Below are 17,561 nucleotides of genomic sequence, written 5' to 3'. Positions count from 1 at the left end.
TTTACAAATTGTATGTCAGGCCAATTTTGGAGATTGGATCTGTGTTGTTTTCAGGCTCGGCTACATACAAACTTCGTCCTCTCGTTCTTTTGGAGAGGGAAGCACTTCGGATGTGCCTCGACCTCCCAAAATTTGTGGCTACCAATGTGCTGTACCTTGAAGCCCGCATTCCACCTCTCTTATCTCGACTTCAATTTTTAACTGTTCAGACTTGCCTAAGATTCTACGAATCTCATTTCCACCGCTCACAATGCATTTTCTGTTGCCAGCCGGCTTCCTTTCTTGGTGACCTCTGGTCTCGTTTTCATACCCCACAGGTAATGCTTGTGCAAAGATTACTTGAGCCTTTAGATGTGAAAATTTATGACACCTGCACTGTGCAGAGGGCCCGCTGTCCACATTGTTTTCGACGATATTTACCCCCAAAATTCAAAACTTTTGCCACCTTGTATTCTAAATGGTCTACTAGACGATCATCTAAACACCTTCCCTACAAATATTGTAATAGCAACCGACGCATCGCAGTGCAATGAAAAAGCAGGTGTGGGATTATTCTGTTCACATTTGGACTGGTCCTTTTCACTGCGGCTTCCCGATTTCACCCCTATTTTTCACGCAGAGTTTCTGGCAGTTGTACTTGTCCTGCGCAAGCTACACCCCTCTATTACCGCAGTGGCAGTAATTACCGATTCTTTATCTCTGTGTTCGTCCCTCGCCGCCTATGTTGACGGTCCCATTTCCAATACATTCTTGTCCCTGCTTCCTCCGCAATTGAGTCTTGTTCATTTATTATGGATTCCCGGTCACAGCAGTGTGACAGTGAATGGGATTTCTTATACGCTCTCAAAGGCTTCCCTAAGTGGCCCCATGTTGCCTATAATCCCGGCTACAGCCTATATTACAGCATCTATGTTTCGGTGACGTGCGCTTTTAAGCACGCAAGACACAACACTTGTAACATCGGCGGATTATCAGCACCTCAGATATTCTTGGAACAGGCAAGTTTGTCGATCTCGGCAGCTTGAAGTATCTCTAACGAGGCTGCGGTGCCGTATACCTCCTCTAAATTTCTATTTACACAGGTCGGGTTTGGCGCTCTCTTCCCTTTGTGCATTTTGCCGTGAGCCTGAATCTATTGAGCATTTTTTGCTCTATTGTCGCTGATACACCTCTTTGAGAAGAAGGTTGCTGGAGGAGCCCTTGCGGCCCCTTGGCCTTAATTTAAGCAGCCCGCTCTTGCTATCATTTGGTGCCACTACATTCGGGTTCAGGCACAGATCTGTTTGTACCGCTGTTCTAAATTTCCTACTAGAATCTCACCCACTGCCATGCTAAGGGTTACAAAAGTTTTTCCTCTCAATTATTACATTTTGGCTTAATAATTCGGTTCCATGCAGTTCCTCTCTTTATTATTATTATTATTTTTATTACTAATGTTGAAGTCAAAGCTTTCATTCCTTTCTGTTCATGAGGAAGAACCCTCCGGTGTTGCTTTCCCACGAGCTTTTCATTTTTATTACCTGAATACAGGTGAATAGTCACCCGATTCTTGGCCGACCCCCCAGTGTGGGTATGTGCCACCTTTTGATAGGCTAACAACAAGAACGACAACAACAACAACCTCTTCTTCGACCATTTTCTCTGTTCGCGCTGTTTTTTTCCTGTAAAATGAGTGTAGTCAACGGCAAAATTGGCAGTCGCCAGTGGTAGCCGGTCTAACCCATCGGAATGGGCAACGTGGGACCCAGGTCTGTATTTCAGGCTGTAGCTGTGCCCATACAACATCAGAGTCTACCTCGGCACCCTAGGAGAGCAGGACTCAGCAACTGGTCTGTCCGCTGCGAGGATGCCCAGCAGTGGTCTATAGGTCTGCGATTGTCTCGAAATGCCGGCCCCACATGTACTTGATCAGAGTTGCTGTTCGGGCTAGTTGGCATGTCGTGACGGAAATTTTAGTGCTTGCGAATGAGGACGAAAAGAGAACTCGTGCGCTGATTTTCAACTGGGGCTTATTTACTGCGTGAATCGCTTTTTATACAAGGTGGGCGCTAGAAAAACGCAAATATCAGACCAGTTATCGCTCCGCAAGTCACAACAAAACAACCAGCTTACCGTTGAATATTTCCCTAAATAAAAGCGAGCTCTTTCCCGGAGAGCGATATAGAAGGAACACTTAACACAAATTCTTCGTTTTAAAGAGCAAGTCAGTTCAGATTCAGGACGGCACGCACTAGCGACATACGTTGCCGCCTAGCGTTTCGCAATCGTTCCCCTGGACGATTCTAAGGAGCGTTCAAGAATCCGGGTTGTCCTACGCGATCACGTCCCGTTTGGAAACACGAGGACGAAGATAACTTCGCGGCTTCTTAAATAAATTAGCTACATAGCATACACGGTGCCCCCTTGTGCGATCGAGAATTATCTCCCCGCATTTACTTTGAACGGCTCTCACATGGGCATTAAAACTGTTTGCATTTCTAGGAAACAGCGGCCAAAATGACCTCAATCTCATCACTTCGCCCGAGCTTGTTAGTTTCCTCACCTACAAGACTGCACGTCGTTTAGTTTATTATATATACAGTGTTTGAAGTTATCTATTCTGCTCCACGCAGATCGCTTCACGCGCGCAGCGTTCTGCCTTGTCTTTCTCTGTGTCATTGTGTGTCACTGTGGTCACAGCGTTTCCAGAAATGACAAACCGGACATCGAGCATATATATATATATATCCGGTTGTAGAAAGAAAACCAGCGCAGAGGACGGAGACACCGAACAGCAACACAGGGCGACGCTGGACTACATGATTAGTCGATAGTCTAGCGTGGTCCTATGTTCCTGTTCTGTGTCTCCGTTCTTTGCGCTGGTTTCATTTCTGCGATCAAGTACCGACTCACCCAGCTCTCCACTCTACTGAATCATATAAACGGTTGTTCACTTTGGTCATGTAGCAAGCATGCTTCAAAGAAGTCCTGCGGCACATGTGGATTCATTTGTCATCCACTTTACGTCGGCGGAGAAAATAAGTGCAACTACTTTTTTCAAATTTAATTTCGGCCTTTCTGATCCCCTGAATTCACGACACACACCCCTTCTCTATAAAAGGGTTCTGCAAGTCAGCATGCCGGATAATAATTGTATATAACGAAGTGAAATGGGGCCTTGACTTGCTTCTCAGCTCATAGGGTCACAAGAAAGAACGACAGTGCAGCTTGGGGTTCCGTTATCGCCGCCATAGGAAAGAGCACTGGAGTCCGGTCGACGTCGAAAATCACTTTATACAAATCACATTGTTGTTGCGTATAGATAATTCAGAGTGGCCGGGGCGAAAGAAGCGGCTCGTTTGTTGACCCTCCGGCTCTACTACTGCCTCAGGCACTCGTAATAGTCGCTGGCGCCGAGGAACTTTTCGTTGAAGAAGCCCTTCAGCCTCTTGAGGAATCGCAGACGCGAGTAGGCGCCGTTGCCGCACACGTTGCGGGGGTCATCCAGGTTGGCGTCGTACACGGCGATGCCGTACTTCACTTTCGGGATCCGCTTCTTGCCCGTGCATAGCTGCGGTCAAGAACATGAGGAAAGTAAATCAGTGTGCATGCAGCTATATGTAAGAGGCATTCAGTAAAGCTGCAATTTGGCCGAGTTCGTATGCATGCAGATAGCCCTTGTCCGTTGTTTCCGTTTCGTCTCTTACTCGTCGCGCTGTTGCGGCAATATAATAAAAATTATCCTCACTCAAGTCGATTTGAATGAACATCCGGGAAAAAATCGAAATTACCGGTACGCGTACCGTAACCGCGAACAGGCTGCTTTTACTGAAAACGCAGCCTTTATAAACCAGGAACGGTAGAAAAACATATCGCCATCAGCGGCCATTTCCACAAGGAATCAAATCGCATGTGAAACGATGAGAAAAACAAACACCATGGTATGTGTTGGCATGGTATCGTGTGTGGAGGTTAACTTCCCGAACCGGTGCATGGGCTACGACGGACGCCGTACTGGAGGGATCCAGATTAGTTTCGACCACCTGGGGTTCTGAAACATGCACATATAGTTGACGATGCCGATTTCGGCTTCAATGGTGTAAGAGCGACTTTGGCTAAAGAGTGTCATGGCTAGCGTGTTCTACAGGGACAGCTGGTGAGCGTCCGTTCCTGGGTTTTGCGTCACGGTAGCAACAGTAGCACTAATAGCAGTAGTAGTCTGCATAACCGCTCGGTGATTGCTGCGGGGAACACTCGACAAGTGGTTACGGCGAGAGGAGGAGGGTATGGGGAGAGCATAAGAAGTAACCCGAGGGTGCTTGCTAGAACAACAACCCGGAGGGGTAGTTAAACTACAAGGAGCAGGAGGGTTACTCTGGAAAGGCGGGGACGGCGAGTGCCAGAAATGAGCGACCAGAGGGTGTCTACCACGGAAAACATCCTAGCAGTGTTACTGCGAAAGAGGAGGGAGAGTTTGTTGACAGCGAAGGAATGTAGCACGACTAATCTACGGCGCTTGCAGAGAAAGGCGTCGACCTAGGACGGCGGTGGCGCCGCGCGCCTATAGCGGCGGGCTGGGGAGAAGTGGTAGTCGTAGAAGGACTATATCTGGGAGACTAAAAAGAGCGCTCATAACTGTACAGATATCAAATCGCTCTCACATCGTCCACTGAATGTGTTATGAAATTTAAATTCCTTAACAGCTGCCGCTGAATCTCGTTTCACAATCGTTACCGTCCTGTGAGTTTTTTTTTTTACTTTGCACGGTTGGTCTTTTCCGTGCATTTCACTGCAGAAAATCTCAACATTAACCCAGCCTTGAAAACCGGTCGGGACCAACTACGCGGTCACAGATAGGTTCTGGCAATACGGTTGGCAATATAAACCAAATTTCAAGGTTTGATTAAACTTGGTGATTAAAATCGACACTTCAGCTTTACTTTCGTCCATATTTCAGGTTTTGTTTCTGACAGCTCATTATGCATCCACCGCCCCGCGTCAATGCTCGTAAACCGCAAGGAGCCGAAAGAGTTTCACGCATTATTTTCTCGAAATATAGCAAGCGACATCCAGCCTTGCCTGAAAAGCTCCAGGTATGGTGGTTTGTTCACAAAAGAACTCAAGGGTTCCGTTAATGGCGAGCTGAGAGAGAAATCACTTTCAGGTGCGACCTCACTTCTTAAGAGGTATTTTTCCTATCCAGTCATTCCTCCAATACTGGTCGAGCCTACCGACTATGATGCCAGAAGGGAGCAAGCCACTGTGTCGCCCCCTGTCTTCTCTCAAGCGTGAAAGATGCGAGAGCGATTGCGGCAGGTCGCCCTTAACGAAATACGGAAACCACTGCTGAGCTTCGGACCTGCGACCTTGCGCACACAAGCTGAATATAGCTTGATCGTTGCTTCCCACACAGAAAAATATTTATATCCACGCGTACGCCGTCCCGTGCTCCTGAAGTACAGGTAGAAGCAATGTGCGCCGATTGATTCCTAGCGGAAGGAGTGAAAAACATGCGGTTCCCTCGTTTTATGCGCAGGCTTCCTCTAGATCGTGACTCCTTTGAATGGACACCAAGGCCAAACTAAGGTCAGTCTATATTGAATAGTTACCACCTTTTAAAAGAAAAAAAGCAACCTTGCGTGGAAAGAGAAGCTTTCTTAAGCTAGAAGAGGCCTAAAAATGAAATGCACGTGTCGCCCCCGATGGCTGTTTTTTTTTAGTACTTTGCTGTGACGCAAGGAAGTTTTTCTCGCGGATTCGTGAGCCCAAGCTACAGCACCCTTACCTTGGAAACAATTATTACGGAGTCCTTTTTGGTGTTGAGGATTTTGAATCGAGTAGCAGGAAAAGATCTTGCATTTTTAATTTAAATTTCAACATCGTCGATAACAGCCAGAAGAGCAATTCAATCAATTTTTTCATAGCAAAACAATTGGATGAAATTTCCCTCAGCCCCTCTCTAATGCCTGTTGAAGGCTTACGCACCAGTAAAAAATAAATACTAAGTGCCTAAGTGAGACATCAGTGGTCCCTTTATTACTGATCGCGCCTGCACACCGCCGCACGAACTGTGTTTCAGCGGAGAGGTGTGTGTCTTGTTGAAGCATATAGGATCCAAGTCCAGCCTTGTCGGGAACATGTTTTGAAAAGTGGAAGATTGTAAGACGCTGTTATGGAAATATTGAACGTAATGGCCGATTATTTTGATATGTAGTAGAATCTTTCCTTTAAAGTATTTCCATTGGTCGCGTCGAACCGGTAAGACAGCCATTGAAAACCACTGGGGAACGCTTTTGACGATAGCAAAAACGTGAATAGAAAAAAATATGCAAGACTGCCATCGGGTGATCTGCGGATATATTGATTGCTATAGGAAAATCTTACATTGTATGAAAAAATTGCTTTCATAAACGTCAAAAATGCATTTGTCCACAATTGCTGGGTATGAATGGCGACAGTAATCAAATAGCGAGAGATGTCAAGAAAGGTTCACCTTTTCACGAAGCGACCGCTCGTCGTCGTAGGTGACAACCCGCTCTATCTTTGGGTTGGCGTAGTAGGGACCCATGGGGTTTTCCTCGTGGTATCCCTCCGACCAGTCTTTGTCCTTGCAGACCTGTTGGTCCCGTACGAGGTTGGGAGAGTCGCAGTGCGAGAGTTGAACAGCGTGAAACGAACGACACATGTGCGAAGCGAAAAAAACCTTAGACGCTGACTATAAATCGTGGGGGTTCACTAATAAAAACGGAAAAATATGGGGGTTTGTGCGTCTGTGCTTCATACGTGTCAAAAAATTCTAACACGAGAGCGCGTGTCGTCAAGGAGGGCCAGTTCGCAGATAGAGTTGTCGTTGATAGCCAGTTATGGTTTCATCGACTCGATTTTCAAATGGGGTAGTCTGCTTGAGTGCATTTAACCAAGCAAATGACAAGAACCGATTCTAGGCTGCACTAACTGAAGTAGAGACAAACGTTTGAAGGTGCCTAATAACTTTCGTTAGACCGTCATATTTTTTATGATGACTGCAAGCCGCAATAACGAGGCCTGCTTACTGGCAACTTGTGGACCTTTAGCCTAGCAGTTTGAAAAGTATAAACATTCATAAAGGCACTAGATGACTCATTATCGAGGGGCTCTGCTCTCACATGTTTTGCCAACCATTATAGAGAAAACTGTAACCCATTGTAAAGCCTGTTCATTCGGTGCTTGATGATGCTACGGACTCACAAAGTTTAGTAATTGTCTCATAAGGCCAAAAAGTACATAGAGCACAGCTCATTAAAAGTGATGAGAAGCCACATTATTTGTCAAGAGCTAGTGCTCCCTTAGTTCCTCGTTCAGATATATTTCCGAATGTTGTGCGCAGGAAATACGCCACGCAACAAATGGCGAAAGAAAAACTGGTAATGGCGCAAGAAACGGGGACACAGAAGGCACACAAATGACAGGACTGACGCCAGGACTGGTGCCTTCTGTGTCTCCGTTTCTTGCGCCATTACCAGTTTTTCTTTCAACATGAACCAACTCGCCCAAACTAGATTTTTACTCAACAAATGGCGATCAGAGTTCTGGGAGGTTACTGTTTCGTTGTCCTCCGCAGACAGCCGGTCCGAGACGGCAATGCAAGCAGGCCCGTTATGTGACAGGGAAAAAGAAATAGATCTACCAGCGTAGATTCTAGCTCCCTCTACTACGGGCGTCGAAGTTAATGACAGGCTCCTAGGGAGACAGCACTTGGAACTCGCCAACGGGCAGCCATTCTGAACTCAGATTTGTTCAAAAACGAAGAGTAAAGAGCGCTCCCCTTCAGTGCTGTGCTTTCGCTTACGATGACTACAGCTGAACCTCGCTATAACGAAGTTGAAGGGACCAGGAGATTACTTCGTTATAGCCGTAGCTTCGTTATAGCTCTTGTTGACCGAGCTTTCTAGGTGAATCGTCATTCCTTCGTTACATCCATCATTTGCTGATAAATCATTTCGTTACAACGAGGTTCGACTGTATTCTGATGGACTCCTCGATCAACGCGCACGCGGGAAATAGAAGGATTGGGAGAAGTACTCGATGTACGCAGGTGTGTACCTGGCCAATGTCAATAAAGAGTGGTTCATTGGTGACGTAGCCGTTTCGGGCCAGGATTTCGAGCTTGTCGTCCTTGGTGGGCGTGTAGTAGCGCCCTCCCGTGGTGACCGACAGAAAGAACTGCGTGTAACCGAGCTTCCTCTTCGGTAGCTCGCTCAGCGCCCAGTGTGCGGTGTCCTGCGAACGATGTAAGCGCAACATTTTCAATTAATGAAAGAATGATGTGGTATAATGAGTGTTTAACCTAAGACTTTACACTTTTTAAAAAAAATGGGCTTTTTGAGTAAGAAGAGCGCTTTTTTCGGCATAGCATTTTCAGCGGTGTAGTATATAAGAATACACATGAGATGTTCTAACTAGCAGGACGGTTAACTAATATTGAATATTCAACTGTTGAAGCGAAAGCTTCACTACGCTAGGTAAAGCCGATTTCGCCGTGCGTTGCCGGTTGACCTTCAAGTGAGCCAGAGGTCGTGTCGCTATAGGCATTACCATATGTGGCACACCATGGAGTCGCACCGCTTGACCTTTTACCTTGAGCTTTGACCTTTCGGGGCACCAGTAGAGGGCGGTAGAATAGGCCGCAGCGTTTATTGGCTGACCACTCTCTCGCGATCAACCATTAATTTAGCTGCCATCTGCCAGGGTGGCAGGGTGGGCGCGCTGTCTATCCAGTGTGCATAACGCAGTCAACCTTACCGTCGACAAGTCGCATATACTTGCCCAATACACCACAGATTTCGCCCTCTAACCAGGCTCAGCACTTGTTAATCCGCAGCTAATTTTTGAACGGTTACTCTTAGGTTCCTTAATTATAGATAGCAGTATAGCCCACCGTTGGTTAATATCCAAACCAGTTTTTAGAATTTCGAAAACGCGGTTACCCCCGGCGTTGTGGTCCAAGAAATTTTGGCTATTTCGACGAGTTAGATGCACTCAAGAGCTTGTTTTGCCTGCAAGCTTCTCGAAAGCGCTTGTAAACGGCGCAATGGAGCCATAATGTGTTGCACCAGCGCACCGAGGATAACCGCGCTTTCTAAATTCTAAAAACTGGTTTGGATATTACCAACGGTGGGGTACATGGCTCCACATTAGCATTCAAGGGGCAGTGAAATAGTTGGAAATAGAACAGCAGTCCAAGGAAGAAGAAATAGGCATATACGTTCTGTGCGAGACACATGTCGGGGATCCAGAAGACCAACTGTTGATCGATGGTTATGTCGGGGAGGGGTGCAACAGAACAACAACGGAGAAGCAGCGGCTGTGTTTAGTTGGAGGCTAAACACTAAGGCGCCCGTGTGCTGTGCGGTGTCAGTGCACGTTAAAGATCCCCAGGTGGTCGAAATTATTCCGGAGGCCTCCACTACGCAACCTCTTTCTTCCTTTCTTCTTTCACTCCCTCCTTTATCCATTCCTTCAAGGCGTGGTTCAGGTGTCCGCCGAGATGCGAGACAGATACCGCGCCATTTCCTTTCCCCGTGGTGACTGCTAGGGGGCCGGCGAGTGCGAAAGCGCTTCGCATCGGCTCTGTACAAGCACGGCGATTTTGTCAGGATTTCAACCCACGAAGTGCCCATCTCTTCACTGCACCGTTCGTAAAGTTGAGTGCTACTATCTATTCAAATTTGGCGGCCGTCGGTCCTACCTAAGTGGGCCCACGGGCCGAAACCGCCCTTTGCCGATCAGCTGCCGCAGTAGGCCTCGCGCTACTACGCGCTAAGCCTAAGCCGCTTCGACCTCCCCTATATCGACAGTATGGAGGCCCAAGTGATTGGAGAGACCATCAACCCAAAAGACTATGATCCCAGGGACTGGAACCATATCCTGTGCTCACCCGCCCGTCAGAAAGGAGCACCGAAAATCCAGGACCAGACGAACGCCACCACCGGCTCACGATCTGCAGATTCCGTACACCAAGCGTCCGAGCTGCGCGCGACGCGTCTCGCGGCGCAAAGGTCGCAACGCTAGCCGCGGTTGCCTGTCGATGCCTACAAGATAGTGTTTCGTTCAAACGGGGGACTTACTTTAAACGACCTTCAAAAGCTTCAGCTTCGCCTGGTTCTGACAACTGCAGGCAAGAACCTCTAAGCCCCAGACACCACCAGCTTGCATATCCACTCCCTAAACAACACCTGCACGATGAGTACCCCGCATCAAGCCGACGCGCTACGCCTGGTCGCAATCAAACAAATCTGCATTCGAATCCAAGCCTACGCCGTCACCGCCTACATCGCCCCCCCCTCTCCCCGGAGGATAGTGCAGTAAGAGAAGTAATCACTAACGCCTACTGGGAAGAAAGAAACCCCGGCACAGATTATGGAAGACCTCATCACGGGCAACCCTGGTGTCCCCATCATTGATGCACGCCGCATGGGACTGACCCGTTCGATCCTTATCACCTTCCGGGCGGGTCCGGTGCCCCGAACCATCTCCTACGTAGGCGGACTCCACAGCTGCACTTTATATAGAGGCCACCTGGACGCTTGCACAAACTGTAGAAAACCAGGGCATCACGCGGATGTGTGTACCCTTCAGCGTATACAGAACTGTTCAAGATACGGTATCCCGCACCTCCGAGAGGACACCCCGGCATGCACCCCGGCCTGCATGCTCTGTGGAGGCGCCCGACGGGTACTAAAGGTTGCAAAACGAGGGCACGCAGCTCACCGCCCGCCTCACTGCAACAGCACATCTCCCGCACACCGGAGCGAGACGCGGACCGCCCCAGCGTCCGTCGGTCCACGAAGTCTCGCTCATCGTCTCGTCGCCGCCTGCACCAACAGCCTCCTCAACTTTCCTGGGCTGACAGAGTAGAGTAGCAAACAAACGACTCAACGCTAACAGCAAGCCCTCCACTCCCCCACTCACACAGGCGCACCCCCGTGACCGGGAGCTCCACGCCGTGCGAGAGTAGGTGAGTCGTCTTACCTCTCTCATCAAGACCCCCACCTCCACCCCTCTACCGCTTCCGCCAATCGTCCCTCCCACGCAACCCACGCCGCTACCTCAAACACCCACTGAAAACATAGAAAAATCCGACTCCCAAACCACCACCTCACCCCCACCCTAGAAAAAACGCACAACAGAGCAACCACCCGCCACCCAGACCGACCTTCAATCCCCAGAGGCCCGCATGGACGCTAAACTCGCCGATATGGACGCGCGTCTAGAGACAGCCTCATGTTCCAACGCTTCGAGCAACAAATTGAAGCGGTGTTTACGCGCATGGTGCAGACCCTTGAGATGAGCCTTGCACGGTACGACACCCGCCTCCAAACATAGAGCAGGCCCTTCCCTCGCTGCACCTACCCAATCCCTTCACCAATGCCGCCCACCTACCCCACAGAACTCCCTACCCAACCCACCTACCCTCACCCCACCCAAGCTACAGTATGGCGGGGCGACCACCTAATTCCTGCAATGGAACTTCCGCCGCTTCCGGGGCAAGCGCGCACCTCTCCAACTCCTCCGCCCCACATTTCCCACGCCCCACATCCTCCTCCTTCAGGACACACATGCCCCTGCCACACTTCCCACCTACACATCCGCTCACTCGGACGCAACGAATATACCCAGGACTTCCACACTCATACATTGCTCCGTTACACACCAAACGCATCAGATCACCTCCGAGACGCCCTGCATGATCACAGAAAACATACAAGATGCACACTGCACACCATCTATTTTTACTGCAAATATACGCCACCCTCCGCCTCATCCGACGGCTTTATTGGAAACGCTACTGCGAGATCTCCACCGTGTTGCAGGGAAGCATCCATTGATTATCGGAGGGGACTTCAACAGTCAGCATACTGACTGGGGCTACCGCACCAACACGGGACGAGGAAGGCGACTCTGGTCCTTGGTACAAGAGCTCCGCCTCACAATGCACAACTTTAATACTTCCACGAGCATTGTCAACAGTGCCAGCGCGGACACCAGTCCGAACCTGGCCTTGCCGGTATTACGTGGAACACAACAGATCACACATTAGGGAGTGAGCATTACATTTTCTCCGTTACAGTATCGTACAAACATAAAACGACCCTTAACCTAACACACAAACTCACTAACTGGGATGCGGTCCGCGCCGCATGTGCAGCCCTTCCTGACGCTCCCATTACACATCGACCAGTGGGTGGCATCACTCATGAACGATTTCTCCGTACACACTCGAACCCTTGACACCACAGCAGATACGCCCACCCTCGACACTCGCCTGGCCCACCTATGGGATGCCCACCATAACATCCTAGAGCACTGGAAAGGGCAAAAGATCAATCGGATCCTTAAAAAGCGTCTAGCCGCACTGCAAACACAAATTACTGAGCACTCTGAGGAGCTCTGCCGATCCAACTGGGGACAGATTTGCGATGGTATGGCTGGCAATCTGTCCTCCAAACGCAGTTGGCAACTGCTCTGTCACCTAATTGACCACACGCAAGCCTTATACATAGCACCGACCTTTCTCCTGACGCACTCATCGACATACTTAGGAACACACATACAGCTCCAGGTACCTTTAACCCCCGTCCCCTATGCAGGCACCCCAAATGCCAATCTCGATACGGAGATTACGGAAGCAGAAGTCAGAGCGGTCCTCTTGACTCTCCGCTCTAATTCCACTCCAGGAGTTGACCGTATCTCCAATAGCATGCTCCGCAATTTGGAGTATCAGTCGATTGCCCAGCTCACGGGCTAATTCAACACATGCTGGCAGGAGGTCATCCTTCCACGATCCTGGCGTCAAGCCAAAATCTTATTCATCCCAAACCCCACAAACCCCTCACACCTGCAAATATTCATCCCATCTCATTAACCTCATGCCTGGGCAAGCATTTGGAGCATGTCGCACTCGCCCGACTCACCCGACACTTGGCAGAGCAAGACATCTACCCGCACAGAATGGTGGGCTTCCGTCCCCACCTGTCGGCACAGGAGGTCATGCTCCAGCTCACACAGGATATTTTCGACCCCCTCATACCGGACAACACAAAAGCTGTCCTCGTCTTGGATCTCACCAAGGCCTTTGATCGCCTATACCATCAAGCGATCATGGCGGCGCTCTTCCCCTTGAAAATAGGTGAACGTATGTACACCTATATGCAAGCATTCCACACGGCCGAAATTGACTTCGGCCCCCACACATCCCGCCCATACACCCTTAGTGGGGTTGGCACCCCCCAGGGAGCTGTCCTCTCCCCTTTTCTCTTCAATGTCACTCTCATCCCCCTTGCCTGCAAACTACAAACCATCCCTCACCTTCGGCATACACTCTATGCTGATTATATCACGCTGTGGACAACCCATGGCAGTGATGGAGACATAGAGAATACTCTGCAGTCGGCAGCTACCCTCACCCAAACACATGCGCGCAGTATCGTACTCTCATGCTCTCCGGAGAAGTCGGAGCTCCTCATACTCCGCCCCACAACACGAAACTGCCCCACAGCCCCCATAAGCGTGACACTGGAAAAACGGTACATCCCGGATGTGCGCACTTTCCGGGTACTAGGCCTCCACATCGAGAACAACGGGAAAAACACTCTCACCATCCACAAACTCAAGCAGACGGGGTGTCAATATCCCACTTATTCCGCCGAGTTTCTGGACACCACCGGGGCATGAAGGAGCATGACCTATGTAGTCTCATTCATGCCTTCGTCCTCAGCCGCTTTCTCTTCACGCTCCCCTACCTGAAACTCCAGGCCACAGAAATCTCCACCCTGGATGCCATGATCCGAACAGCATTTAAGACAGCACTACACCTACCCCTAGATACCTTACCCGGAAAACTCCTCCAGCTAGGCCTACACAACACGGTAGGTGAGCTTATTGAGGCCCACCGACAGACACAATACATAAGTCTCGCGAGAACCCCCATCGGCAGACGCATCCTACACACGCTCGGTATCAGGATACCAGCCACGGATCCCACACAGCTCCAGGTCCCCCACAACATTCATTGCGAACTACTTATTAAACCTCTCTCCAAAAACATGCACCCCGCCTACCACGAACCCCGCCGCAGAGCTCGCGCAAGGGCGCTCCACAAACACTATGGAACGGAACCGGATGCCGTGTGGGTGTATGCCCCATGCACGGGCGAGGGTCGGTTTTAGCCATCACGAACCCCTTCCTACAATCGATTGCTACCCTTCACATATCTCCCACTGCCACTTCGGATGAGGCTGAAGAGGCCGCTATTGCCCTAGCCATCACGCGCACGGAGGCCCGGTATATACTATCGGACTCTAAAAACTGCCATACTAAATTTCTCCCGCGGGAGAGTTCACGCCCCTGCATTTCGCATATTGAACTCCCTCGCCGCACACCCGCCCCGCCGCATGGAGTTCATATGGGCGCCTGCCCACTCCGGGAATCCCGGAAACGAGGCTGCCAACGCTTTAGCCCGCGGTTCTCTCAGCCGGGCACTGGCGGCCTCCGATCTAGGGTTCTCACGGGAGCGCATGCATTCATTCAGCGAACTGACGCAGGCCTGCAGAAACGAGCGTCGGCTCTACCACCCACACCATCCCTCCCTCGACAATTATCACCAGACACTTTGGAGGCGGCTCCAAACACGCACTACCCTCCCGTTATATACGCTCGCGCTCATCACCAAGTCCACACAAACCCCTCCTGTACCCTCTACCACCACACCAAAGCCCCTCTCGATCATATCCTTTTCCTCTGCCCGGCGGATCCTCCCCCGCGGGGCCTCGAGCACCTTACCACTTGGGAGGCTTGGGACACCCTACTGCGCTGTGAGGGCTCGGCCAAGCAAGCCATCGCCACAGGCCGGGCTGCCAGCGTCATGAGCCTCCGGGACATGAACGTTTGAGTGCAGAAATTAGGTTATAAATTTGAAGGTTCGGAGCAGGAGCTCCTCGATGCAATTCGTTGTCGATATATAGGCTCCGCCACCAAAACTACCTTATCGCGCTATGAGGGTAAATCCAACAGCGAACTAGACGCCCCTATTCACGAATTCGAGGTTCGAGCAGAAATACTAAAACTGAAAACCAAATCAGCCCCCGGACCCGATGGTGTAACCAACAAAATGCTTAGAAACCTAGATGACAAATCTATAACGGCGCTGACCAATTTCATGCAAGAATGCTGGGAGAAGGGTGAGATTCCCCAACAATGGAAAACCGCTAAGGTAATTTTCATACCTAAGCCAGGGAAACCGCTCAATCTAGAAAATCTAAGGCCTATATCCCTCACCTCTTGCGTTGGAAAACTGATGGAACATGTCATACAAACGCGACTAAACAATTTCATGGAAGACAACGACTTATACCTCCATTCGATGATAGGTTTTAGATCGCATTTGTCCACGCAAGATGTCATGATACAGCTCACACATGACATATTAGACACTAAGTCGCTGGATGCGAAAGTAATAGTGGGACTTGATCTCACTAAAGCTTTCGATAATGTAAAACACGAGGCGATACTAGAAAACCTGGCTCTTTTAAACGTCGGGGAGCGCACGTACAACTACATTGCCAATTTCCTTTCGGACAGGATAGCGCGCATCCACTTTGGTGAAAGTCAGTCTCAAGACATACACTTGGGCAGCATAGGCACCCCTCAGGGTTCGGTACTTTCCCCTATTCTCTTCAACGTGGCCATGATACGGCTCCCGACGAGACTGGAGGGGATAGATGGCTTGAATTTCTGCATGTATGCGGACGATATCACCAAGTGGATGACCCGTGGCCACGACGCGCACATCGAAAGTACGCTACAGAAGGCCATAAATGAGGTCGAAAACTATGTCAGCCGTAGGGGCTTGCAATGCTCGCCGCAGAAGTCTGAACTTCTTTTTTATAGACCTCTGCATCAAAGACAAACTAGAACCATCTCTAACATCAAATTACAAACTCAAGGGGCGGAGATTCCTCATGTTGAAAAAATAAGAATTTTAGGAATGATTATACAAAGCAACGGGTATAACGGTGATGCAATAACTAAGATGGAAAACTGCGCGCAACAAACTATGCGGCTCATACAGCGGATTGCCAACAGAAGACACGGCATGAAAGAGCAGAATCTCCTACGGCTGGTACAGGCGTTCGTAGTAAGCCTTATCGCGTATGCTGCCCCCTTCCTTGATCTTAAAGTTTCAGAAAAGGAAAAGATAAATGGAATTATCAGGCAATGCACAAAACAAGCTCTAGGATTGCCCCTCCGTACATCCACTCACCGCCTCCTAGAGCTGGGAATGCATAATACCCTGGAAGAAATTACGGAAGCAGTGAGAACGTCCCAAATCGAACGCTTAGCCGGGACCACAACCGGCAGGGCCATTCTAGAAAAACTCAATCTTAGCCGCGATAACAGAACAACCGCCAAAATTGACATGCTCGGAAAAATTCGAAACAATATAGTTGTACCCCTATTACCCAGGAATATGCACCCTATTCATCACTCAGTGCGCCGGGCCAAGCGGGCAGAGGCGCTAGAGAAACGCTTCCGCTCCTACAAAGACGAGGACGTGGTCTACGTGGATGCCGCTGAGTATGGTAAGAACACGATGACCGTCGCGGTCGTCAATAATAAACAACTCCTCAAAATCAGTGCCCCAATACTCTCGGGTAACCCAGAGACTGCAGAGGAAGCTGCCATAGCACTGGCTTGTGTAGGCACAAAAGCGAGATACATCATCAGTGACTCCAAAGTTGCCATACTAAATTTCAGCAGGGGCCGGGTCTCCCCTCTAACGAATACAATTCTAAGCCGTCATGTAATAGACCGGAAAATTACGCTAGTCTGGACACCAGCACATGCATCCCTGCCTGGTAATGAGATGGCCCACGAGTTCGCCCGAGGCTTTCTTTCCGGGCGGACCCGAGCGAGGTGGTCTTTACAGACAGGGATCGCATGGTGACCTACAGAGAAATTACACAACACTATCGTTTGCAACGAGCTAGACTTCCTCCAGCGGATAGATCCTTGTCCAGATACCAAGCCACCAACTGGCGCCGGTTACAAACTTACACATTTCCAAACCCGGCCCTCTGGAGTCTTATGTACCCAGGGCAATTTTCAGAAAAATGCGCGAACTGCGAACTTAGGGCCACCTTGGACCACATACTATGGGAATGTCCTCATGCTCCCCGGGAGGGACGAGGTATTAACACAAAAGGCGGGTAGCCCTCTGGCTACCCTCTTTCTGTTGGATATTAAAAGTTTTCCTATCCTACTGAGTGCAGTGGGTCCGTGCGGGGACCCAAGGATCTGCGTGTCGTCCTAAACTATATACCCTGTGTCTCTTAAAGTTTTCACAACCACTCCCTCAACAAACATTTTTCAAGCAGCGAGGTGGGTTTGGTGGGCTGATACATAAAACAGCAAATTGGCATACAAAAAGACCAGCTTAGAAAGAACATTCATGTGTATCAGATACTATTACAGGCAGAGGGAGATGGCTAAGGGTTCTTTATTAGTGGACAGGAAGCAATTGGAGGCAAGGAAACAAGAATCTA

The 17,561-nt window shown here is 49.7% G+C and overlaps 1 protein-coding gene across 1 annotated transcript in view; it reads right to left on the bottom strand.

Moving 5' to 3' along the window:
- Window positions 1-3,339: 3,339 nt before the first annotated feature.
- LOC144100335 (uncharacterized) overlaps window positions 3,340-17,561 on the bottom strand; it is a 43,910-nt gene continuing 29,688 nt past the window's right edge. Inside the window, exons 9-11 of the mRNA XM_077633310.1 lie at window positions 8,062-8,238; window positions 6,473-6,595; window positions 3,340-3,550 (exon numbers count right to left, since the gene is read on the bottom strand). Of these exons, the coding sequence (XP_077489436.1) occupies window positions 3,359-3,550; window positions 6,473-6,595; window positions 8,062-8,238 (492 nt within the window). The 3' untranslated portion in view covers window positions 3,340-3,358. The remainder of the gene's footprint in view (window positions 3,551-6,472; window positions 6,596-8,061; window positions 8,239-17,561) is intronic.

Source organism: Amblyomma americanum, chromosome 8 (assembly GCF_052857255.1).
Source record: "Amblyomma americanum isolate KBUSLIRL-KWMA chromosome 8, ASM5285725v1, whole genome shotgun sequence".
Classification (NCBI taxonomy): domain Eukaryota; kingdom Metazoa; phylum Arthropoda; class Arachnida; order Ixodida; family Ixodidae; genus Amblyomma; species Amblyomma americanum.
The sequence above is the reverse complement of the archived record's forward strand: the minus strand, read 5'-3'. Positions and strand labels throughout refer to the sequence as shown.